Source organism: Dipodomys merriami, unplaced genomic scaffold (genome assembly GCF_024711535.1).
Source record: "Dipodomys merriami isolate MVZ:Mamm:240054 unplaced genomic scaffold, mDipMer1.0.p SCAF_50, whole genome shotgun sequence".
Classification (NCBI taxonomy): domain Eukaryota; kingdom Metazoa; phylum Chordata; class Mammalia; order Rodentia; family Heteromyidae; genus Dipodomys; species Dipodomys merriami.
In genome coordinates, this window is record NW_027206069.1 from 8,187,707 (window position 1) to 8,212,445 (window position 24,739).

The 24,739-nt window shown below is 51.2% G+C and overlaps 1 protein-coding gene across 1 annotated transcript in view; it reads left to right on the forward strand.

Moving 5' to 3' along the window:
- The window catches only part of Prima1 (proline rich membrane anchor 1), a 44,778-nt gene that overhangs the window by 4,802 nt on the left and 15,237 nt on the right, over positions 1–24,739 (forward strand). The window contains exon 2 of the mRNA XM_069997685.1: positions 2,683–2,818. Within this exon, the coding sequence (XP_069853786.1) occupies positions 2,683–2,818 (136 nt within the window). The remainder of the gene's footprint in view (positions 1–2,682; positions 2,819–24,739) is intronic.

Here is a 24,739-nt window from a genome sequence, read left to right on the forward strand (position 1 = left end):
CCAACCACCCAAGTCTTCCTCTAAATCTACTACCACAAGCCAGCAGAACCCCACAGTGGGCAGGGGTGGGTAATGGAACTGATCCTGAGTTTCTACCCTAGTGGGCAGATCCCCACACACCTCTTTGTTGAGTATCCATTGAGCAATGGGTTCTGGGCACATTCCTTAGACTGGCTGAGCCTTCCTCCCACCAGTTGTGTGGCTGCTAATCTTCCCCTTTCCCTCATGTTCATGGAAAGATGTGCTCATGATTGACACCCAGCAGGGCTCTGCATGTCACCCTTTAGGAGAAAGAAACAGACTCACCTACCATTGCATACATGCTTAGTGTGGAGAGACACAGTCTAGACAGCAGGAGAATTTCCAAAAAGAAAATGGTTGCGGTAAAAAAGCAGTGGTAGGCTGGGGTCCACATTGGGGGCTGTGAAGTTCAAGGCAGCTTTAGTCCCAAGTGGTTATGACAGAGAGGACTTCAAAGGATGAATAGAGGCTGGCTGGTAGAAAAGGGGTGAGTTGTAGACTGTGCTGCAATCAAACTCCAAGAGGGGCCCCTTGAGTTGGACCGGACCCAGCCCTCAGACAGAGGGACGGCCAGCCTAGATTTGTTTTGTTCTGTAAGGACAGGTGGTTAGACAGTTCTTCCTGCTTCCATCTCAGTGGGGCCTCCATACACCAAAGACCGGAAGCCATTGGTGTTTAAGAATGCAGTGTATTCCCTCACATCCTTCTCCCTCAGCCCTAAAACTCAGCCCCAATCTTCCTTCCTGTCATTTCATCCTATTAAACACCCTTATACATCTGTGTCCTTCTGCTCCCAGAAATGGGTCATTGTGTCGGCCCAGGTTACACAAACACATAAGAGTTCAAGTTTGAACTATTGCATAGAGGGTCCCTTGGAGCCTGGGAAAGCCCTTGCTTTGGCCGTGGCATAGCTCAAAGCTCAAACACGGGGTAGCTGGGGTGGGAAGCAGCTGAGAGGCCAGCCCTTGGAAGCATGCAGCTCTCCAGTGACCTCAGGGTCTTGGAAGGTGGGGGGGCAGGCCTGACAGTGGGAACTCAACCCCCCTCAGGGGTAAGGAGCTAATCATCTTGGTACCATAATTGAGCAAAAAGGCTCGCTGTTGGAGGATGTGCTCTTTCCAGTGGGAGGCAAGGCAGAAAGGCAATCAATGGTCCTTTAAAAACACTAAAAGGTGCCAGGTGGGAGGTTGCTGGCCTCTTAGATATGCGGGTGAGGCTGTAAATCAGTCTACCTACCATTGCCACCCAGGTGGCTCATCTCCCCCAAGTACAGTAGGCGTACCCAGTCTACCCAGTCTCTCTGCCTGCAAGGGACAGGCTGAGGATATCAGCATGTAGGGACATTGGGTTCTGTCACTCATTCTGGTGACTAGCCAGGCCCATCGCTGAAGGGCCATCAGCTCTCCTCTCCTGGCCTTTGAGTCAGCTTATTCCCTGCAACCTGCAACTGGCACAAAACCCTGGACTCTTGACTTTATGGCCCTCTGTGTATAGTGGTAGTCCATCACAAAGGAGAGAGGCATCCATGGGCTCTGCCTCCATTTAACCTGGAAGCCACAGTGGTACCCCCAGCCTTTGTGAAAGTCTAAGTCAGGTAGGGGAATTTGTCCAAGCTGCCTGGGTGGGGATGGAGGTTCCAGGGTTGGGAACTCCTAACTGATGCCTTGTGCTGCGAGTCACTGGGCCAAGATGCAGGAGGCATGAGTTTTGGTTCAGTCTTTGAGAGTCATCCATCCATCCATCCATTCTCCAGAATACTAGGCTTTCCTTGGTTTACAATAACAAGAGGGAGTTCAAAGCTTGGCCCTGCCTTCCCTGAGCCTGCAGTTGCATAGGGAGGGAACCTGGTACTAGGGAGCCTATGAGGCGACTCATCCTGGTCAAGAAGGTGAGAGGCTTCTCTGAGCTTGACAGCCAGTCTGAGTCGTATGTAAAGAAGCAGGCATTAGTGGGAAAACACTGCAGCCTGAGTTACAGTATGTGCAAAGGCCAGGGGCTGGCAGGAGGCTGAGAGTAGGGCAGAGGATGGGAGCACAGGGAGAAGGCAGAGGTAAGAGGCTGTCGGGGGTCACATGGCACAGGGTCTGAAGCCTGAGTAGTGGGGAACCATTTAGGAGATCTTGGGAGGAAGGGCGATGTAGAGTTACAAATGGTTCGTTGGGCAGAAGCCTGGCCAGGTAAGGTTCTTCCTAAGATGGGGTGGCCTCACCCCAGAGTAGATACCGAAAGGCCATGGGAGCTGTGGCTGGAGAGATGGCAGAGGCTTGACCTTAAGATGGAAAGCTGGGTGTGCTTAGGTGACTGAGGACTCATGTCAGCACAGTGTCACTGTCTAGATGAGACAATCTTCGGCAGCCACTTCTGACGGAGTGATCTGTACCATGGGGAAGTTCTTCAGAGTAGCACTCAAGGTCTAGTTCATCTCTCAGATATCCAGGTTTCCTGCTCAAGGTCCCATCACAAGTCCCTGGCAGAACTGGGAATAAAACTTTGGTCTCCATCCTGCCAGGCCAGCCTTCTGTCCTCTTGGACTTTTTTGGGGTCTGTTCTACCTGCCTTGGACTTGGGGAAGAGTTCCAAGTTCCAGCCTGGCAGGGACCAGATGGGCCCCTTTCAGCCTCCAGTTGCCTTATGGTCTCTTGCTTGTGCCCATGTCTGCAGGTGACACACGGTGAGCCCCAGAGGTCCTGCGTCAAGGTGACTGACAGCTGCCAGCACATCTGCCAGTGCCGGCCCCCGCCCCCGCTGCCCCCACCGCCCCCGCCCCCACCGCCTCCCAGACTCCTCTCCGCACCAGGTAGGTAAAGGCTTAGCTGGTGCTTTTTACATTTTTTCTTTCTTTCTTTTTTTTTCTGGGATATTCTGTATGTTTTCCTGGGCCCAGGAAGGGTGGGTGAACAAGGCTCAGGGCAGCCCTGCCTCCTTTGTAATTTTCCACTGGCCGAGCGGGAGGCAAGCCAAGGCCCAACTTTTCCCTGCAGTCTGCAAAACGCCGTTCCTCCAGAATGCTCCTGCGAGATGGAGAAGAATGTTTCCCCATCGGTTAATCGGATAAAAGTCAATCTCTGTTTGATAAGTGACCGAGCCTGGATTGTTCTGAAGGCCAGATCTTTATAGGGGGCTGCTGCTGGGTACTGTCTTAGATACTTCCCCCACCTAACCATGCCGTTCTTGTTTTTAAATTCATTTTTGAGGGGACAGGGTAGAGCCAAAGGTGAAGCTCTAAGAGCCAAGGAGGTCGGAGACCCTTTCAGTCATTTGCTCCTAATTGTGCTTAAACTTCGGGGTGACCACATCTTGTAACAATTTGATTGTCTGGTCACTCAGACAAAGGAATAGCTCTTTAGCCAGAAATGGCCTCAGTTCTGACCTCTGCACTGTTGAGTTCCTACTTACAATTGCTGGTTATGAGGCCTCTCAAAGGAGGTTCTGTGTTTTAGATGGATCACTCCAGTTTCAGTCTACAGAGGCCCGTGATGTCTCTATCTACCTCATTAAACACGTCACAACTGAATTATTTGAGGGCATATTTTAAATAACCTTGATGAGGCTTGCTCTCTGTGACTCTAGATACTCTGTCGGTGATTGCTGATGTTCTAGGACAGCTTTGCAGTTGGTGTGAATTTCTGCCTTTTATCTGTCAGGACCTTACCAGTCCCTGCCCTTTCCTGACAATGTGTGGAACTGGGCTTCTCAAAGTGTGGCCCTCAAATGACCTGTCTCAGCATTGCCTGAATCCTGGACTTTAAAGTACAGAGTTCCTGGCCTACTTCAAACCCACAAAGACAGAGGCAGAGTCTTTGAGGTGGGCTCAGGGATTGTTAGGATAAACTCTGAGGTGATTTGAATGCAGAGTCATGTGGAGAACCAAGGACTCTGTGGCCCTCTGCCCCAGGCCTCTGTGGGAGCCCTCTTTTTCAGTATGTTCACTGGAGTCCCAGGACCTGTGCTCCAGGGCATGGCCTCAGTGATTTCCCTGTCCTGGGAGTATACAGTCTTCCCTTCCTGGGAAGTCTTCCCTCCCACTCTCTGGGTCCTGAGCTCGCCATCTGGGTGCTGGTATGTAATAGATCCACATCCCTCAGTTAGGGCGCCCCATTCCTCTTGCTCTGACTGAGCTTCTGTGCCTCACAGAAGGGTAAAGGCCTGTTTTGGTTCTGGGACCACTCAGGCCCACAGGAAAGGCCATCCTGTCAGCAAACCACAGAAAGAACACAGAAACTCTGGAGTCATTAGGGCAAAAGACAGCCCCAGTGGCTGTAACATTGGCCTAGGTTTTTAAGAAATAATGGGCTTGTTTAAGGAGGTTATGGGAAATGTGCATCTAGGTAGAGGGAAGAGCATGGACAGATGCTTGGAGGTGTGAGTCTGTGGAACCCATGTTGGGGTTCACTGTGCTCAATAAGGGGGTTGTCTTAGTTTTATGAATGAAAAACCAGTGATATAGATAGAAGGTGACCAGAAAAATAAATACAACAAAAGCAAGTCAATGTTTTTACATTGTAGCCTTTTGTAGAAGGCCTACTCTTCCCTCCTCTTTTTGTTAGAAGGGAAGAGAAGCAAGTGGTGACCTGTAGTAGGCCATAGTAGCACCGTAGTGAGGGTGTGAAAAAGAATCAAAAGGAGTGTATTCATTTTTGTTTTAGTCACAGGCTTTGTGTTAGTTTTCTGTAACAAAATTCCTGAGATAATCAACTTAATAAGGGAAAAGGCTGATTTTTGGCTCCCTGTTTCTGAGGCTTCCGTTCACAGTTACTTAGTCCTTCTGTCTTGGGCCTGTGGCAGAGCAGTACATCATGGCAGGAGCACATGGTAAAGGAGACCTATTCACCTCATGGCAGCAAGGAAGCCAAGAAATGAGGACAGATTACCAATGACCTTCCTTCCTTCCATGACGCCCTACTCCTTAAAAGCTCCGCCCTACAGTATGGCAGGCTGGGGGCCAGGCCTTCAACCCAGTGGATCTGTGGGGGAACATTTGATGTCTCCACTGTAGCTTTAGTGTTTGAGTTCTTCATGAGACTGCAGGAACAGAACCTGGGCTTTAGGAAACTTAAACGGATAGTGCTAAAGCCCGAGATGGTAAGCAAAGAAGGGCATGCTCTTGCGTGGTCTGGTTCAGAGACAATATAGGGAGTGCATTGGGTTTGAACTGCCAGATGAGAGGGAATGTGTGTGTGGGGGGGTCTCTTGAGGCTGTTCATCTCCTGGAGTACCCATGAGGCCTGAAGCCAGGCTAGGGCCCACAGATATGGAACCGGCCAAAACATGTGACCTTGTGGGGAGACGGAATATTGCTGGAGGAGGTGTGGTTGGACAGTGTTACAGGACTTTTTAGTTATGAGTAACAGAGAGGGGAGGGGAATGTAAGTTTTTTGGCTCATGCGTCAGGATTTCCTAGTAGTAGATCTACTAGATCTACAAGTGATGATGGTTTGGGTTTGGGATATTTTCCCTCTTTGTTTCAACTTTTCTCTCACTATCGCTTCTGCTTTCTCCTGGTTGCTTTTCTCTCATATTGATGCAAATCCTGTGGCCCCAGGGTCCAGGACCCTGTGCCACCAATAGAGTCCCCTCCCCCACTGCAAGAAAAAGCCCAGGGCTGACTTTCCTTGGACCAACTTGGGTCTCGTGTTCGTCTTTAGATCAGTCATGGAAGAAGTGAGGTTATTTTAAAAACTATGTTCCCAGATTCCAGCCACCCAACAGGGTTGACTTGATAAATCTCAAACGTGAGCAAATGATGGGCAGGTACCCATCCTTGCTAATCGTTCTGTGAACAGCCTTCTGCTCAAAAGCAGCCCATGATGCTGGCTAGACTTGGGGCCTTGAAAGGTGCAGTTGGGGACGAGATATTCAATCCCAGCAGGGATGAAGTACACCCCTGCTCATTCAAGTCCAGAAGTGTTTCATTATCTGGAAACAGCCTCAGCCTTGCCCTCTACATGGTTAAGTTCCCTGCTTGTAATTGCTGGTTGAGGAGGTCTGTAATGGGAGGCCTATATCTTAGATGGATCATTCTGGTTTGGGTTTGTGATCGTGTCTTAGTCTATCAGACAGGAAGGAGGTGGAGAGGAAGTCCTGGGAAAGGAGCAAGAGACTTCCCTGGGAGACCTGGGATAGGCCTGGCAGCAGGGAGAGGCTGGCAGGCATGGGAAATGGAGAGCTGCTGTGGCAGGGGCTCATAATTAGGACCTTGGATCAGGCTGGAGATCTATTGAAGGACCACTGATCCTTTGGAGTTCTGGCTTCCACACATGTGCTGGGAATAGAGAAAGGAAGAAAGGAGAGAGAAAAGTCTATTTGTGCAGACCTGCGAGATCTCCTCGTAGGAACATTAATCAGAAGCCTTTGCAGGAATAGCTGAATGTCCTCCACATTGTCCGGTATATGTCCCCCATTATCCAGACAGCACCTGATTTGCTCAGAACTATCCTGATTTTACCCCTGAAAGTCCTGCTCTGGCAATGGCAAAGTGGTTCTCAAAGTTGGCTTTTGTGATTGCATTTGTTTGGAGGGTTTTGGGTATGTTCTACCAGAGATCTACCAGAGATCTACCAGAGCATGGGTTTCCTGGGCTCCATCTGGGGCCCACTCCTGGGGCCTCAGGCTAGGGTAATGCCAGTCTGGCGGTGGCTGCCCTCTGGCTGTAGGGAGGCTCAAGGCAGGGGCCTCAAATTTGACTTTGCATCAGAACTCCTTGGAAAGTTGTTCAAGAGTCTGGATCTGAAGAAGTTGACTCAGAACCTGGCTTTCCTGCCCTCCAACCTCTCTGCTCATTAGCTAGGGAATCCTGAACTGCCTGGAGCCGCTGTTTCTGAATCCGTGAAATGGACTAATAACTGCCTGTTGTATGTAAATGATCTCCAGGATTCCATGCAAAGCGAGCCCCATGCAGAGGCTGGAATGCAATGGGTCTTGCCACTGGCCATCAGACTGTGAGTTCTCTAAGGAGGACTCGGCTTTCTTGCCTCTACAAAACTCCAGGGATGAAGTGGGCTCTTGAAGGGGGAGGTGTAGACTCTTTTAGATCTTCAGTAGAAAAGAAACACTTCTTGCCAGAGAGAGCTGTCTCAGTCTAGTGGTCCCCAGGGTGCAGTTATTTCTAGGCGGTGTAGGAGGGAGAGATCCCAGGCAAAGGCAACATGGGGGGACCCAGCCAGAAAAGCCCATGACAACCTCCCGAGCGGAAGGCCTGGGCTTGCCTTGTAAGTGGCAGCGATGTGGTGACTCAGATGGTCAAGGCCACGGGAAGAGCTGTGTACCAGCCCTTGGGAACAGCACACAATGCCTTCTGTGAGCTCTTCCAGGGCAGATGGGGCCAGAAGTAACTAGCAGAACAGAGGCAGGAGCCTGCCTGTCCACAGAACCAGTCTCTGAGAAGTTCAAAGAAGAGGCAGGAGCCTGCCTGTCCACAGAACCAGTCTCTGAGAAGTTCAAAGCCCCGAGACAGATTTTATTTTTGCGTTTATTTTATTCTTGGAAAAAAATCAGAGGAGAGATTAAGTGACTCCCCAAAGGCCACACCGCAGTGATGGAACTAGGAACAGGGTCACCTGCTTCACCTCTGCATGCAAGGGCCACCTTAGGACTGTGGAAGTTCTAGAATGCTAGAAATAAACCAATATTTAGTAGCCTATACTCTGGTAGGAGCTCTTTTTTTTTTTTTATCTCATTTAATCCTCAAACACTCCTTTATAAAAGTCAGTCTTAGCTTCAATTTCTATGAAGAACCCACAGGTTTAGAGAGAGCAAGTTACTTGTTCCAGGCTGCACAGCTGGTAAGGAAAACTAATTCAAGGCTGTCTCATTCCTTCCTGCTGTTTTTCCTGCCTAACATTCCCCTTCTTCCCCATCACCGATATCCTTCCTGGGTCAGAGTCTCTGTATATTCTAGTCCTTCCTGGGTCAGAGCCTCTGCATAGTCTAGTCCTTATAGATACCTGAGGCTGACCTTGAATTTACTTCACCTTATATAGATAGATTTCACCTGTGGATATAGAATGAGCTATCCCCCCAAATCGTTCCTCCTCTCACAGCCTCTGGACTCAACTAGAACATTCTTCCCTCCTCAGGTCTGGTGGTTGGCCCTTGCTGACGGTTAGATGCTCAGCTGGCCTGGACACTTGAACCCCTTGCATGGCATGTCAGCTTGTGGTCTGGGCTTCCTTACAACATGGCGGCCAGATCTTGAGGCATTGAGCAGGTAGAAGCTGTAGACAGTGTCACTGCTACTGTGTTCTGTTTTTAGAATCAAGTGACCAGAGCTGCCTCATAATCAGGCAGGGGGGAATCAGACGCCATTTCCTTTGGGGGTAAGTTCTAGGAGGAGTGAACTCAGGGCCTTGTACTTGCTAGGTTGGCACTGAGCCATGTCTCCAGCCCTGTCTTTCATTTTTAGGATAGGGTCTTACTTTCCATCTGGGCCTATGCCTAATTGTTGCTGGGATTACAGCTGTGTGCTACCATATTCAACTTCCCTCTGTGGAGATGGAATGTCACCGACTGTTGGTCTAGTATCATATATCTCAGGATGACAGGCATGTACCACTGCTTCTAGATATGGTTGAAAAAGGGTCTCGAGAGCTTTCCTATATGGCTGGCTTTAAGCTGTGATCCTTCATCCTGTCTCCACTACCGGCCTCCCAAGTAGCTAGAATTATAGGCATGAGCCAGCAGCACCCAGCTTAGATGCTATTTCTTGATGGAGACACATCCGAGATTTTCTTTACTTTTCTTATGTGAAACTTGGAATGGGGCTTGTGCATGCAGGCAAGGGCTCTACCACTGAGCCACACCCCTAGCTCTTCATTTTATTTATTTATGTTTTGAGCAAGTCTCCCTCTGTAGCCCATCCTGGTCTTGAGCTCCCAGTCTTTCTGCTTCTGCCTCCTGAGCAAGAGCATAACTCAAAGCAAGAATAGAACATATTGCAACTTTCAAAGCATTAGATTCAGTGAAGGCCCAAGTGAGGGGTTTGCAGGCATGTTACCACATGGGGTGCCTTGCAACCACCCCACCCTTCATTAGCAGGTTCCCACGCATGTGTGCATACGCTCTCTGCACTTCTCACTTTGCTTTCTACTAATAACTCACCTTTTAACTATGTATTTGTTTACTGAAGTCAGTGCTACTAGGGCTTGGACTCAGGAACTTCCATTTGCCCTGTAAGCACTTACACTTGAGTCAGGCCTCCTGCCCTTTCTGCTTCCCCTGTTCCCCCAGATACACTCTTTCAGATAATCCTTGGACTTTGATCCTCCTACCTGGGCCTCATATGTATTCAGTTTAGATAGGGTCTTGCTAACTTTTTCCCAGGCTGGTCTACAATCCTCTCCTTCTCAGTCTTCTGAGTAGCTGAAGTAATAATTATTTGACAAGTGCCTAGATCCTCGGTTAGATTATATATAATTTCCTAGTTCTGGGTTCTGAGGGATAGGCTGCCCGAAGCCTGACACATGGTTATTCTCAGTATTCAATCTATTTTTACGGATCTACTATATGCAGCTTTCATTTAACCAACTGTGGCCTTACTTAGTATCAAGATTGAGTGTCCCTTGAACATTGCTGCTTTAAAACTGGAGCCACTACGCCTTGTGCAAAGGGCTGAGTTCCGTCTGTATACCACCGGGAAGCCTGGCGTCAGGTGCAAAGAACTCGGGGCTTCTTACCTGACCTGCTTCATTTTATGTCACTACCCACAGTTTATGTGACAAACTAAAGCCAGTTAGGAAACCATTAAAGCACACGGCTCAGGAGTCTTTCTGGGAAAAAGAACACTTAGATATTTCCATAGGCAGCAGGGATAAATCCCACTGGAAAGGGTGCTGGAAAGCAGGGGTCCTGAAATTGTGCATCTTAGGTGCTGATTCAGTTTGTCCAAAGCAACTGATTACTGAAAGAGAAAAATGCAAGCAAGAACATAACTCAAAGCAAGAATAGAGCATATCTAATAGCAACTTTCAAATCATTAGATTCAATGAAGGCCTCTGCTCTTTCTCCAAGTCACAGGGGTCTGCTGCCAGGTGATCTGACATACACAGCATGGAGGTGGGGGGGGGCTTGTGTGGAACTTCTCCTCACCAGGCTGTGAAAGAGATGAAGGGTCTAATGTGCAGCAGAGGTTAGAACAGGGCCCCCTCCCCTGACAGCACTAGCTTCTTAGTCTGAGTCCATATTCACCTTGTAGGTCTCACTTGCATCCAGGACGAGGCAGCTGATCTGAGGACAGGGACTGTTTATGCATCTTTGTCCCCAGACTCAGCCGGAAGGTGCACGCCAAGCATTTGCATAAATGAATGTCGGGGTGACCGATGGTGAGGAAGGGGAAGCTTTCTGGGAGGAGAGCTGGGGGAGGGCCAATGTTTCCTAAGAGTTTATTACTTGTTAGCAGACTTGGGTCCTTGTCTGTCCTTAGGCTTCTCTAGAAACAGACTCTGTGGCAAGTGGTGATTTGGGAGATGATCCCAGGAAACATCAGAAGGGCTTTGAGGGCAAGAGAGAGGTCAGCTGCCAGTCAGGCTGGGTACCTGGAGATGCCGACTGGGCGGCCTGGGAAGCAGGGAGACTGGCACATGGGAGTCAGTCAGCACTGAGCGGCAGGGAAGTGGCACATCCTGGAGGTCCCTGGCAGCATCTGCCCACAGCGGTCATCTTCTTCCACTGTGACCACCATGGCTGACCTCACCCTAGATGCTACGCCAATCAATCTGCCTTCTGGGCTCCAGGCAGGGGCCCATGCGTTTCCCTTCCACTTGGAAGAGTGGGCATTCAACACAAGGGCATCAGATAAGTCTTCCCTCACACAGATGCCTCGCTGGTTGACTTAAAGAGCATCCTATGGCCCACACACATTTCTTCACGCAACATTTATGGCACAGGTGTCAGAGAGCAGCAAGGTGTGCTGGACGAAGCACTGGCTGGGCTGAGATGGGAGAAAGATTCTCCAGGAGGAGGCTGGCAGTGGAGGTGTGGAGGGGAACCGTATCAGCACAGGGAGTGGCTGGGGTAAAGGATTGGAGGCCAGAAGCCCTTTGGTGGGCATGGGCTCTGGGCTGAGTAGTAGGCTGAAAGCAAAGTTAAGAGGAGGTGGGGAACCAGGGAGCAGACCCTGTGGTGGGGGGCTGAGCCCCTTCAGGTCTGCTTTGCTGTGGGGAGGAGCAGAGGTGATGACTTCCACATTTCTCCAATGAGCCTTGAATATGCAAACGAGCTGGCATGGGCAGGAGTCTGGGGCTGTGGGTGGCGGCCTCAGCTCTCTTCTTCAGTAGTGGCACTGAGATCCTTGGGGACAGCTCAAGGAGGCAGAGAAGATAGGACAGGACAGAGCCCGTGGCTCAGGAGGATGGGGAACCTGCACTGGAGGGTGAGCACAGTGGAGAAATGCCACAAGCCAGGGGAAGATCGGAGGGCAGGAAATGCAGCCAGACCTCTGTCCACCGTCCTGTATCGATTTACCTCAAAGCATTCAGCGCGGACTCTGGTCCAGCCACGGTCTGAGCACTTTCAAGTCACAAGAGCTCAGAAAGCCCTTGTGCCCCTCTAGGAAGGCTGTCTGTACAGACAGAGGGACTCCAAGAACGCCCGCAGAACCGTCATAGTGAGGGTTCTCTCCGAAGTAAATCAATGCCAACCGGTTAACTAGAAAATAACAACGAAGAGGTTTGGCATGCCCCAAAGCAAGGTTACTACTTAAAACCAAACCACACAACACAAAACTTCCAACTTCTTGCTCAAGAACCAAAGGAAGCTAGAACAGAGAGAGCATCCGTGGGCGATTCCTGCAGGTGTTCTAGACCCCACACACTCACCCATCCACTCAGCAAACTTCTGCTGAGCACCTACTTCTGGCCATATGTTGGTAGGACCTGAGGATCTGGAGGGGGAGGGGGAGAAGGAGTTGGCAGATTCCAGAGCCAAAATGGAGCCTACAGAGAAGGCCCTACTTCAGTCATGTCTGGGAAGGCCCATCTCAGCTGGTTGATCTTCGAAGGAAGAAAAAGAACCAGCCCCATGAAGCTAGGGGAGAATATTTCCAGACAGAAGGAAGAGGACATGTAAAGGGACCTGTGGCAGGAATAGCTGTCAGGGTTTGACAAACCGGAAGACCATGTTTCTGGGTCTCCTGGGGGAGACTGGTCAGGAAGCTGCAGCAAAGTGCAGGTGGTAGAAGGACGTGGCTGGACGGAGTGGAGGCTGGGGGTGAGAGCTCCTGCAGAGTTTGCTGGAGCCACAGGGCCAAGAGGCAGTCATCTCAGAGGGGCAGGAGGGGGCCTGAGCTCCACGCTTTTGTTGTGTGTCTGTGTTGAGTTGCTGGCTGTGACAACCATCTCTTTGTAAAGTGTGCCAAGACACCACCCTGGTTTTGTTCCCAGTGCGTGGGGAGCTGATTTATGCTGCCTGCATCCCGGAGCTTTCTCTAAATATGGCCAGGCTGCCCTCGGGGAGATGGTGTCTCCCCGCCCCCAGGGCGGACCTTTCTGAAATTCACCAGGACCAGCTGTGACCGGGCAGCCGCTCTGCCCCTCGGGCCCTGGAGGAGGGACTCAGCGAAGGTTCAGGTGTCTTGGGCCAGACTGTCTGGAAAGCTCCCAGACTGTGGGTGTCCAGACCACGGCCTCTGCCAAGGACAGAGCTGGGTGGTAAACAGACTCTTTCTGGAGGCTCCTCTGCCGGGGACACTGGCCACTCCCCCAGGTTTGAAGCTGGAGTGTAAGCAGCAGCGGCATGGAGCCCGCTCCCGCGGCTGGAAGCAGCATCTTTCCTGGACCGCTGGGGGCAGGCTGGCTTCCTGGAGGGCATCCCTCCTCCCGCTCTGTGTTCTCCTCCCAAGTTCACCTGCATCCCCACCCCACCATGGCCGCTGCCTGCCCTCCTCTCTCTCTTCCCAGTCACCTGAGCCGACTTTGTCCACCAGTGGCTGTCCCTAAGAGGTAGAAAGGCCCTTTTGGTATAGCTGGAGCCCTGGGCTGTCTCCTTCCTGCCATTTTGGTGGGAGGTCAAGCGCTCCAGGTACACAGTGGACAGAAGCAGGGGTGACACGTAGCAGGCACACAGAGCTGCCCTCCCTGCCACCATGCCCACAGTGGCATGCCCAGGACCTGCCTGGCCACCGCGCCTTCCTCCCAAGTAGCCAGATCCCACATCCTGCCCAGGCGCCCCTCCGCCAGTCGACGCTTTCTGGTTTTGGAAAACTCAGTGAAGCCATTGTTACCATAAGAGGCTACCACGGGCTGGGAAGGTGGCTCAGTGGTAGAGCACTTGCCTTGCATGCATGAGGCCCTGGGTTCAATTCCTCAGCACCACATAAGCAAAAAGAAAAAAGCCGGAAGTGGCGCTGTGGCTCAAGTGGTAGAGCACTAACCTTGAGCTGAAGAGCTGAGGGACTATATGTGTATATTTGTGTATATATATATACATATACCGTATATACTTTATATATATATCATATTATACATATACACACACACATATAGATAGATTGAATATTATGACTGTATTTACCCACCCTTCCTGTCTCTATTTGTCTAACTCCTACCCACAACGGTGACACCCCCCCACACACCATAATTTCCAATTTCCGGGTATCCATTTTGTTAAGCTGTAAGTTGTTCAGCTGAGTTCCACATTGGAATCTTCCCCTGCACAAATCATACTTGTGTTGACATGTCCACTCTCTCCTCTGATTCATGTATGAACTATTTACTGAGCACCTATCCCACGCCAGTGGCACACACGTGCAAAGCCTGTGTGCGGGCCTCAGGCAAAGCGGAGAGTGGGTCCTCTTCACCCCTGAATCCACCCCACAGGGCCGGTGGTGCAGTGCCCTGCTTGTGGGTCACTCAGAGACCGTGGGACATGTTGACTTGACCCAAGGGGCCCGCTCCTGGCTGAGGGTCAGGACTGTGACCTTCGGCAGGGCTCTTGTCGCACTCTTCACTTGTGAATGGCCTCTCATCTTGAACTCTCCTAGACTCCCGTGTACTCCCTTGAGGCTGGGTCCTTGCAGACTTGATGTTTTTGTGGCTTGCATGAGTCATCCTGTCTTCAGTTGCTTCCTAAAGGCATTGCAGAGACAGGCACCAGGCAGAAGGGAGGGAAAGGGGCAGGAAAGGGAAAGAACTGAGCAAGCCCCTCCCTTCCAGGCAGCCCACACAACCCCTGAAGTACTGGACACCAGACAGGAACCTGCCTGAGGAGGGACTAGCATGGGGGGCGGGGCGGGGCGGCTCACTCAGTGAGTGGTTGACTGTCCCAGTAGAGGGTCCCCAGCATCAACTCCATATTCCTCTTGAGAAGTAGGAAAACACCATCAAGCACAATATACACTTTCAGTTCTTGACCCAAAATTGGCAGAATCCAATGACATAAGACTTAAAGACTTGGTAAATTCCCTTTTGTGCATTTCCACTGAACTTCTGCTCCTCCTGGGAACAGAGCACACTGCCCCCGACACCCAGGGCACCTCAGAGTGGACACCACGGGAGGAGCAGTTCCCACAGGCCACACATGTAAACCTCGCAGCCAGGCCCCACCTCGCAGCCCGCACCCCAGGCAGGCCAGGGCCTGGATTCCTTCACTGTCAGAAGTACACAAAGGATTTGCGTCTCATCTCCGAGAACATTCTGGGCTGTATATCCAGCAAAGCAGTTTATCTCCTTACTCAACTCTTAAGATGTTTTCTGTGGGCCCCCTAAGCCCTGTGGGATTAACTAGCTCTGACGTTTCCACCCAACCTCGCATCTGTGGGTGAAAGAAGAGCAGAGTGTGGGCACTGTTCATGGTGGTGTTGGCAGGAATGAACTGCTGCTGTCCCTCAGGGCAGCCATTAGACAACAGGACTAATCCCTCCCTCCCTTCCTCCCTCCTTTCCCTCCCTCTCTCCCTTCCTCCCTCCTTTCCCTCCCTCTCTCCCTTCATTCCTCCCCCTTTCTTCCTCTCTCCTTTCATCCTTCCCTCTTCCTTCCTCCTTCCTTTCATCCCTCCGACTTCCTTCCTTCCTTCCCTTTCTTTCTTCCCTCCCTCTCTCTTTCCATTCCTCCCTCCCTCTCTTCCTGCCTTCCTTCCTTCCTAACTCACATCCCACAACCCATTCAGCCTCCCCTTAAAAGATCTCCCACTGTTGCTGGCTCTGATCCCTCTGTTATTACTTGGAAAGTTTCTAGATTCTTCCCTACCAGAGTAGTAACAAAATGGGTGCAACATTTGCCAGGGAGGGTTTTAGGCCACCTTTGGCAAGAAGTCTCTAAAGGTATTAAGAAGGACGTGATCCACCTGATTCAGGCTGCCACGAGGGGAAGTGGGTAGGGTGGAGGCGGGTGAATGGCTGCTGCGGTCAAAGAGACAGAAGTGATTGGCTGGTTCTTGGTTTGAGTGGAAGAAGGGCTGAGGAAGGGAGGGAGATGGTGGGGGATTGCCCTGCTACCCCCAGGTTTCTGGATTGGGCAGCCGGTGGTCAGGGGAGCAGGCAGGGAGTGGGGAGGAACGAGTTGTATTGGACATGGAGGCCAAAGGCTGCCTGTGTTGTCCAAGGGGAGATGCTGATTTGCAGCTGGACACAGTCTGGGGGTGGGGACACCCTGGGATGGAAGCTGTAGATATAGAGTTGGCCTCTGTCTAGAATTGAAGCAGAGAACTGGACAGATATTCTGGGGAAAGACAGCCAATAGGGGTGGTTCTAGAAATAGTGATTCTGGATCTTCCTACCTATCTACCCTTGGTAAGAGTCAGACCATACACCCAGGACCTAAAAATACTGCATTTATTTTGCTTTCCATCTTTCAAGATGACAACTTTGTTTCTTTGCTCTGTTCCCAAGGACATGGGTCAAAATGGATCCATTTCAGAGGTTGTGACCGATGTCCCAGCCCCCTCAGAGGTACAAAAATGGAAGCCTTATCAGAAATGATACCAAAGAGGCCTAGCAAGTCACAACCATTGTTTCAAAATAGAAGAGGGAAGCCATGGTCTCTCACAAGCAAAGATTCCTCACGTTTAACAATACTGATTTCTGTACATCTCACAATGCTTGGAAGAGAGCAGAGGTCAGTATGAGCTCCTGGAGGTGGTCCAGAGAGGTTGAGGCAAGGCGCTCAGCAGGAAGGGAAGGAAGATCGGGTGGCTGCCTGTGCCAGGAAGGCATGGACTGGGGAGAGCAGGGCAGCATGGAGGGGTGGCAGGACTGTCTGTTCTTCATTGTGCTTGGTGAATCCTTCCTCACCTCGCCAGGAAATCTCCAGCATTTGGGTTAAGGCCTCCTGTGGGATGGGATGGCTGGGGGGAGGGGGAAGCTGAATTGGCCCCCTAGTAGATTTGGGACAAGAGCCAAGCCATGGGTGCCCATCATCGTATCTGGCTTTCCATTTCGCTAGCAAACAGAAGCTTGAGGAAAAGTCCATGTGCCTTAGCAGGCCCCAGAAGCTAGAAAGGTTTGGAAATTAGAAGGCCAAGGATGTTGGAGAAGTGGTTCCTGCTATACACTGTGGCTTAAGTGTCAGGGCTAGGCAGGCCAGCACTGGGTAGGATTCCTGCAGAAGACAAGCAGACTACTGGGTGAGATCAGGGAAGGCCATAGAAAGAACCACTTTTGCACATAGGTAGTACCACATTTAGCTTGGGTACCAAGGTAGCTTTTGGGGTTTGGAAATTACAAATAAAGAATTGAAGTGTTATATCTGAAAAATAGATAAATTGTGGACTACAATGATACTCTATTGAGCTCTTAAAGAAAAAGAATGAGTAGCTCCACTCATACTGATACGAATACATTACCAAAATATATTACTTCTAAGTAGTATTTTATATCTCACAAGCAATAACAGGCCAGGTATGTACAGGGGTGTTCTCACTCTGAAAAGCAATAAATGCATAGAGTCTAGAGGGATTGATCGGAAAGGAGTTGGCCTCTTAAAACTGGAAAGTTCTAGAAACATCTAGAAGCTGGCCAGTGAAAGGAAATGGGAAGCTCTGAGTACCCAAGGAAGCACTGGCTGCTGTGGTGTTGGTCTGGGTAACGGGTGCTAACGCAGATGACACAGCTGGTGTCTAGATGAGCAGCCCTTACCTCTGAGGCCCCATTAATGTCCCTGTCAGAGGAAAATGATGGAGAGGTCAATTATGGTGACCTGCGTGACCAGCTGTCAGGAAAAACAAAGAGCAGATGGCAGTCGCTGTATTGTTGAGGGGCTCAAAGTTCATTGCATTTGTAATAAGGTGTTTACAGGAGTTCATGACTATACTGAGTTAAAGGGAGAGAATTCATTCTGAAAATGGTATGGACGAATGACTCCCCATATCTCCCTGACTTTGAGTCCACAGCGTGAATGAAGTAAACTTGGCCTGCCCAGGTCTAACTCGCCTCTCATACCAACTCTTCAGTTTGTGGTGTCAGCCCTTGGGAGGAATGGGTGAGAGGCTGGGGAAGGTTAGGGATACCCTTCATGGAAGCCAGAGGGCTGAGATCAAGTTCTCCCCCCACTCCCCATGGTTCCAAGCTGAACCAACATGGCTGTTGCTAAAATCCCATAATCATGGTCTTGCCTGCTTTGCAATCGCCTGTGGTAGCATGAAGCGAGGCTGCGGGGTGAGGTTTCCTGGAGCCTCAGCTCTGTCCCTGACCCCTCTTCTTCTGCTAAGGGGGACAATGCCTGGCTCAGACACCTTAGACCACATGCATGTGCCACAGCACTTGACAAGCACCCGCAAAGGGGGTGACAGCTTTCATTCTATTTTTCTTTTTAAAAATGGAACTTTTTAAGGTATTAGTATTTTTCTTCCATAAAATTTGTTGAAATCATAGAATTTGCTCGTTCACCAGCAGGTGACAAGTAACAAATAGTAGTGAAAGTGTGGGAACAGCCTGGCATACACACTCAGTGGCCCTCATTGATTTTAGCGGGGACGCATTGAACGGTGGCTCTGATTTTCTATAACTTGTGTTGATGACATCTTTTTACAGCAGAGAAGTTGTTTATGGTTCACACTGGGATTTAGCATACCATGGGATTTGTGGGTGCACCCCAACTTCAAGCTGTCCTTCCTACAGTAGGTCACAGTGGCCTTACCCCTTTTATCTCCCATGACCAAAGGAGTTCTATTTGGAAGAGACAGTGTCCCCTGCCTGGTTTGGTGAAGGTCAATCTCCTGCCGCCCTTCAGAAGGCTCTGTTGTTGTCTTCCATCTAGGAAAGATGGCAAGATTGTACGTGGGTGAGGGAGGACCGTTTCTTGTTCTGCCAGAGAAAAACAAGGCAATATATGCACTTCCTGTTTTCTGCTCCCAAGTTTCAGTGTCACCCCTGCCAGCAATCAGAACAGGCTAGAGGCCACCATTTCCTACCCGTTCCCCACCCCTCTGCCCCCTGCCTCGGAGTCAATGGGCTCCTTATGCTCAGATTTAGAATGAACTGGATTGTGGGTGGCAAAGAAACATTGTTTCCCGCTTTGGTGGAGAGAATTATGGGTGCTTTGGAAATAATGCCTTGGCTTCTTCCTGGACCCTGTTACAAACAATCCTACTGCACAGCCTCCCAGTAGCTGTGGGTCATTCTGAAGGCAGTTGGCTAGGAATCTTAGAATGTCCCAGCCAGAAGGTCATCAAGTATAACTCGCTAGGTGGGCTAGAGTTGGTCCAGTGCACTCCAAAAGACCAGGTGGGTCTGCATTACCCCTAAAGCTGTGTCCTTGGGGCCCTGAAACCCTCTAGATCTGTGGTTCCTAACAGCAGGCAATCATGCTTGTCCTCTAGTGGACAGAGATCAGGGATGTGCATGAACATCTGGCATTATGTGTAGGACAGCTCACCATAAGGAATAATCCACCCTAGAGGTCAGTGGTGCCAAACCAGAGTACCCTGTTCCACCCAAAGTTGCCACTCCCACTGGGCAAGAGGTCTTCAAGGTCCAGAGAGATGAGTCAGTTGCAGAAGTTTAAGGAGTTCCAGTGACAACCCCAGACCCAGGTTGTATGACCTTGGTATTTACCAGGAACTGACTGTCCAGATAAGAGAAGGGCAGTCGCAAGCAGGAGCCCATTGCTAAGTGAGACCTGCCCAGTCTTGGTGCCCTAGCCACAGGACAGGCCAGTGGCAGAAGCTGCCCATAGGACTGTTCTAGATCAGGTCTCAGGCCTCACCAGCTTCACCACAGTGGCATGTCTGCCTATCATGGCTTCCATTTTGAAAAGAGGAGCAGTACCTCCCAGAACCCTGGGCCTGTGCCATCCAACAAACTCTGTGCTAATGGAAATGACCATATCTGTGTTGTCCAGTGTGGTAGCCATTCCCTCCACCTGGCTACTGAGAGCTTGAAATACAATGAGTATAACTGACTCAATTCTTTACTTTATTTCACTTTAATTAATTTTAACTTGAAGTAGGCACACATGACTAGTGGCCATGATATTGGAGAGTATGCCACTAGCCCAGTAGCATGGATATTTCTTCCTCTTTAATATTATGGTTTTGTCCCAAAGCCATAGGCAGGTTTCCTTCCTTCCTTCCTTCCTTCCTTCCTTCCTTCCTTCCTTCCTTCCTTCCTTCCTTCCCTCCCGCCTTCCTTCCTTCCCTCCTTCCTTCCCTCCTTCCTTCCTGTCTTGCTTGCTTGCTTGCTTTTTTCTTTCTTTCACTCTTTTTCTTTCTTTCCTTCTTCTCTTTCTTTTTCTTTTTTTTTCTAAATATATATATTTAGGGTCTATCCAGAGAAGTAGTAAGAGTTCTGGGAAGGAATGGTCCAGATTGAAGAGTTCACAGGCATCTCCCTGGGGTAGAATTTCATCTCTGCCCATACCTGGTAAAGCAGCCAGGGACTGTCAGCACCTTAGTGACCTCATGTCTGGGTCCCCCGATATGGACCCACTCCTCGGATCCTGCCACAAGGATTTGAGAAGGAGATGTTCCCAGGGGAGACAGCCATGGAGGAGGTGGGAAAGGGTTGGGAAGGAGGCAAGTGAGCGTGACAGGCCAGGCCCTAGAGGTGCTCTGAGCCCCAGGGTTGCCCCAGCCATGAAAGAGGATGGTCATTCACACTTGACCCTGTCAATCACCTGTGAAGGACACTCTGTGGGTACTGGGAATAAACTCCAGGCTCCCAGACCCTGGTAGAGTATTACAAAGGTCTGCAGGTGTCAGGAAAAGTTGTATGTGTCACTCTGGTGACACTTTACTGTATCTAGTACACATGGAAAACAGTTCTTTCCCGCCATGAGGGAACATGGTCACCCTTTTCTGAGAAGCTGAGGATTGCCAGGTTCAAGTCCTCTGTCAGGGGGAAAGAGGTTACTTAGCACGTACGGTGTAGCCAAGTTAGTACCAAAACTCAGGTTCAGCTGTCTGTCTATCCTTCCGTCTGCTGTGCTTCACAATTCCCCACATTGACAATGTTAAAACTTGCAGGCAGGGCAGGGCCCTGTGCCACAAACCTAGAGACTCCTACCAGAGTGGTTGGTGTGACATTTACAGTGAAGAACTTTTCTAAAAATAAACCAGAAGGAGCCTGAGTGTTTACTTGCAAAATACAAATTCCAAGTCTGATTTCGGTGTGCTCTCAGAGCAATGTTAAGAATCTGCCTAAGAATCTTTGGTGAAAACTTCCTCTTGGTTAGGAGCAAACCAACTTTCCAAGAAGTAAATACCTGAGTCTTTATAGGTCCCACATTCTCTGTCACAACTATCCAACCCTGCCGATATTCACAGAAGCAGTGAGAGACATTTAAAGGCATTGCTGTGTCCCAATAAAACAGGCAATGGGAGGGATACGGCCTACAGGCCAGGTCAACCACAAGTCCAAGTTGACCCTAAATCTGCATTCCACATCACAACTGTTTAGACAGAACAGAGATTCCACTAGACTGGGCATTTGGAATCTTCCCATCACCAATCAGTTAAGAGGCCCCCTAAGGAGAGAAAGAAAGCTATCCAGTGTCTACTGAATGTCAATAAGGTGGGCTCTGCCGGGCACGAATGCCAACATTGGGAGCACGTTCACAGGCAAGGATGAGCTCACTATGGTTGATCCACTCCCATTGGTTCCCCAGGCCAGGGCATTGCTATTTTGGTTTTATAATCTCTTGCTGTTTGCCCTTAAGGCACACACAGTAAGGTAGTGCTGGTAAGGCAAGAACACAGTCTGCATTTCCTTGGTGATTGTTTGATTGATGTCTATTCTCCAGCAGCTTATGTGCATAATGAGGGTGGGAACCCTTTGTTTTCCTGACCATCATGTTCTCAGTATCTTGGTACCCCTAATCCCTTCTGCTCCCTGCACTGGTGTCTGAGACCTCCTCTAGTGTCCCGGGGATGGGGCTCAGGACCTTTCCATCTGTGATTCTGACCTGTGGCCCCTACTCTCTGTAGCCCACTTGCCCTCTGAGTTATTTATTCATTTCTGTCCAGTACTCTGGACACAGAGCACAGTGTGGTAGCAATGGGATAGTTGGGTGCTGAGTGAGCGTATGCCTTCCCATTGGAGCGATGAGGAACTGGGGGAAACTTGGGGCTCAGGTGATCACCTGGAGCTTTCTGGACATGCTCCCCCCTGGTCACTTCTCCTCAGCTTTGTTCTGTTATAGAGCTGACGATTGTGGGTGCACCTTCATGGCGAGGGTGCATCTGCAGCCCCGTTGAGAGCAGCGTGCTTGGGGGGTCTGGCACAGGGATGGAGGGACAGAGGGCAGGGCACGGGACCGGCTTGGCTGGGACAAGCACAGTGGCTGCTGTGGATGAACAGGTCCTCACCTTCAGAAGCCGAATAAAGAGGCTGTTTGGGCCAAGAGCAAGGAAACAAGGCCACAGAGGCATAATTAACTATACCAGCCAGCCTCCCACTGTTCCCAGTTCCCACCCTGGCCTCCACCCTCTTTCCCTCATGCTGGCAAAACGCGGTGGCCGCCCCCAGCCAGAGAGACATAGACCCAATTCATAATTTTCCTTTCCTAATTAGGCTCAGGAGTGATGGAGATAATGATTAATAATGCATGGGGTTTAGATGCTCCGCAGGAGCTGAGCCTGAGGACAGGACCTTGATGAGAAATAGCCGCACTGCCACCATGCTGGCTCTGTGCCCAGAACGCTGGGCAGAAGTAAATACATTGGAGGGAAGAGTGGTCTGTGGAGCACAGGCCACAAGTTAAAGTCACCAGTGGAAGAGTCTAGGGCTCCTCAGCCCGGGCATCAAGGGAAGAGGTTCCAGTCACCCACATGGGGAGCAGGGACCAGTGGGATGCCAGCTGCCAGTGCCTCTCCCCCATCTCTCTCTAGCCAAAGCCAACCTGAATAGCACCTCCCCACAGGGCCTCCTCTCCCTTCTCACAGAGAAGGGAGCTTGAACATCCCCAAGAGGGGCCTGGGTGCCACTGTGGGTACAGACAACTCCCACAGTCATGCCCCTCCCCACACCCCACTTCTGGATGCTGAGATCAAGCTTCTGGCATGCCATCTTTTCCAGGTGGGTGATGGATGCTTGATCTCCATTCCCACCTGTCCATGGCAGCTCCGTCCTTCCACAACCCAGCCCCAGATCCTGAGAGGCACTCTTAGCTCTTCTGTCCCTCCCTCCCTCCACCCAATCAAACTGACCTTCAAAGCATTTCCTGAATCTAACCTTTGCTCTATCATTGACTCTCCCCCCCCCTCCGCCCTGCAGTTCAAGTCCCCCTCATCTCTCTCCTGCTCCTGGCAATATGCTCCAAGACTTCTCCCCCTGGAAGTCAGGCCTTGCCACCCCTCTTGAGAGGCTCCAGGCTACACCAGTTCTCCAGTTCTCACTCCTCCTCACGGCCTCCAGACCCCACACAGCCTCACCTCATTGTCCCTGCTGGGAGCGGTCACTCTCTCAGGGATTTTACGTTGACCCTTCCTTCCCTGGGTTGAACTCCCTTGCCAAATTCCAGCCATTGTTCAAACCTCACCTCTCCAGGCCACCTTTGCCCTTACTTCATGCCGAGACCTACCTGCCCTGCCCTGAAGCCCTCCTAGCCCTTCAAGCTGCTCTGCTTTGCAGGAAAGGACGCCGTGGTGCCAGATGAGGCCTGCCTCTTGCTGGGTGCCTCCCTCAAGAGCCAGATGATCATTTCCTGACATTGCTGCTCCGGTCATTAGCCTGAGCTTCATGACCCCTAAACCACTTAAAGGTAGAAGGACCTGTCTGAGCCATGGAAACCCACTCCTCAAAGTGTGGGTCTGTAGGCACAGGAGAGGTGGGGGTCGGTTTGGGGCAAGGGGAAGGAAGTGGGTAGGTATCCCCAGCTCTCTGATGGCGCATCCCACATCATTCTTGACCCACCTGTGGAACAGGCTTTGTTGCTTTTCACAACATGCAGTGGAGAAGCCCAGATGACATGTGACCAATCAGGGCCGGGTCAGGGCCCTCACGCCTCTCCAGGCCCTGATTCAAAGTCAATGCTGCCGAACTGGGCAACTGATACCCAAAGAGGAGGGGCTACTGAGAGGGGAGCAGGAGTCAGGGGGACTGGCAGTGGGACTGGGCTGAAGGGACAGCCACACCATTTGGCCACCCACGGCCTAACCATGGGCTCAGAAAACAGGGCTCAGCAGAGGGCAGCTCCAGGCGGGGCCTGAACCTGGCAGGGAGGAGGCTCCTGATGGGACTGAGGAGGGCAGGGAGAAGAGGTCCAGCCCATCGCTAGATGCTTCCAGCTGGGGAAGACCAGGCTGGGGTGCTGGCTCTTGGGAGATGCCACATGCACAGAGGTGTGGCTGAGAGGAGGCTTCAGGGCCACAAGTAGAGCAGTTAGGAAGGTTGGACCTGGGGTCCCGGGAAGTCCTCCTATAGGAAGCCCAGCGAGGGCCAAGCTGGCTCAGCCTTTGTGGTGTGGGTGACTCTGGAGCTCAGAGACAGCCTGGTGACACCCTGACATCTGTCGTCTCGGCTTTGTGCATGTCATGGACCAACATTTCCATCTTCAGCACCTGAACAGCTGGGCTGACTGGAGCAGCAGTAGTGTAGGGACAGGCTGGGGAGGCCATGGAGCACGAGTCCCGCAGGGCTGGAGTGCCTGTCCGTCTGTCCCCCAGGGCATGAGGCACCGCTGGTGCACTGCTTCCCAGCAGCTGCAGGCCAGGAGCTCCAGATAGGCTACAGCATTCACAATCTACAGCAGGATGGAAACGTCTAGCCCCTCTGAGGTACCTCCAGGGGTCCTGCAGTGCTGTGGGGCTGGGCCTGTGCCCTCTGTCTTCTGCTTATTCCAGGCAGGGAAACCAAGGCTGACTGTTGTGGGTGGTCAGCTGCTTCCTGCTGCAGGAGCCACTGGCTGAGGGAGGAAGGCTTATGGAGAAGAGGTTACCTTGTGTAGGACCCAGAAGCTAGAGATAGCATCCAATCAGTAGAGAAAGGGTGAGAGCCCCCCCTCCAAATGGAGGCACAGATGGAGGCCAGGTCCACAGCCACCTCTTCCCTCTGTGTGGAAGGGGAGCTGAGTTCAGGGGTTGGTACAAGCACCCAGGCCAATGTGGTTTCAAGTTCATCTCAGAAACCCAGGTACCTTCTTCTGATTTCTTATCAGGAATGAGCTGCCCCACAGCCGGCCCTGCTGGCCCTAGGGCTGGTAGATGCCCCTGGCACAGGCCTGCCCAGGACTGGAGGATCCCTGGGGCCCATGAATGGGAAGCAGTGGCTGAGAATCAACCCCTTGTGTCCAGAGACAATGGGGCTCTGTGTGGGGTGGGGCAGAAGGTGCCCCTCCCCTTCCTTTCCCCGCTGGAC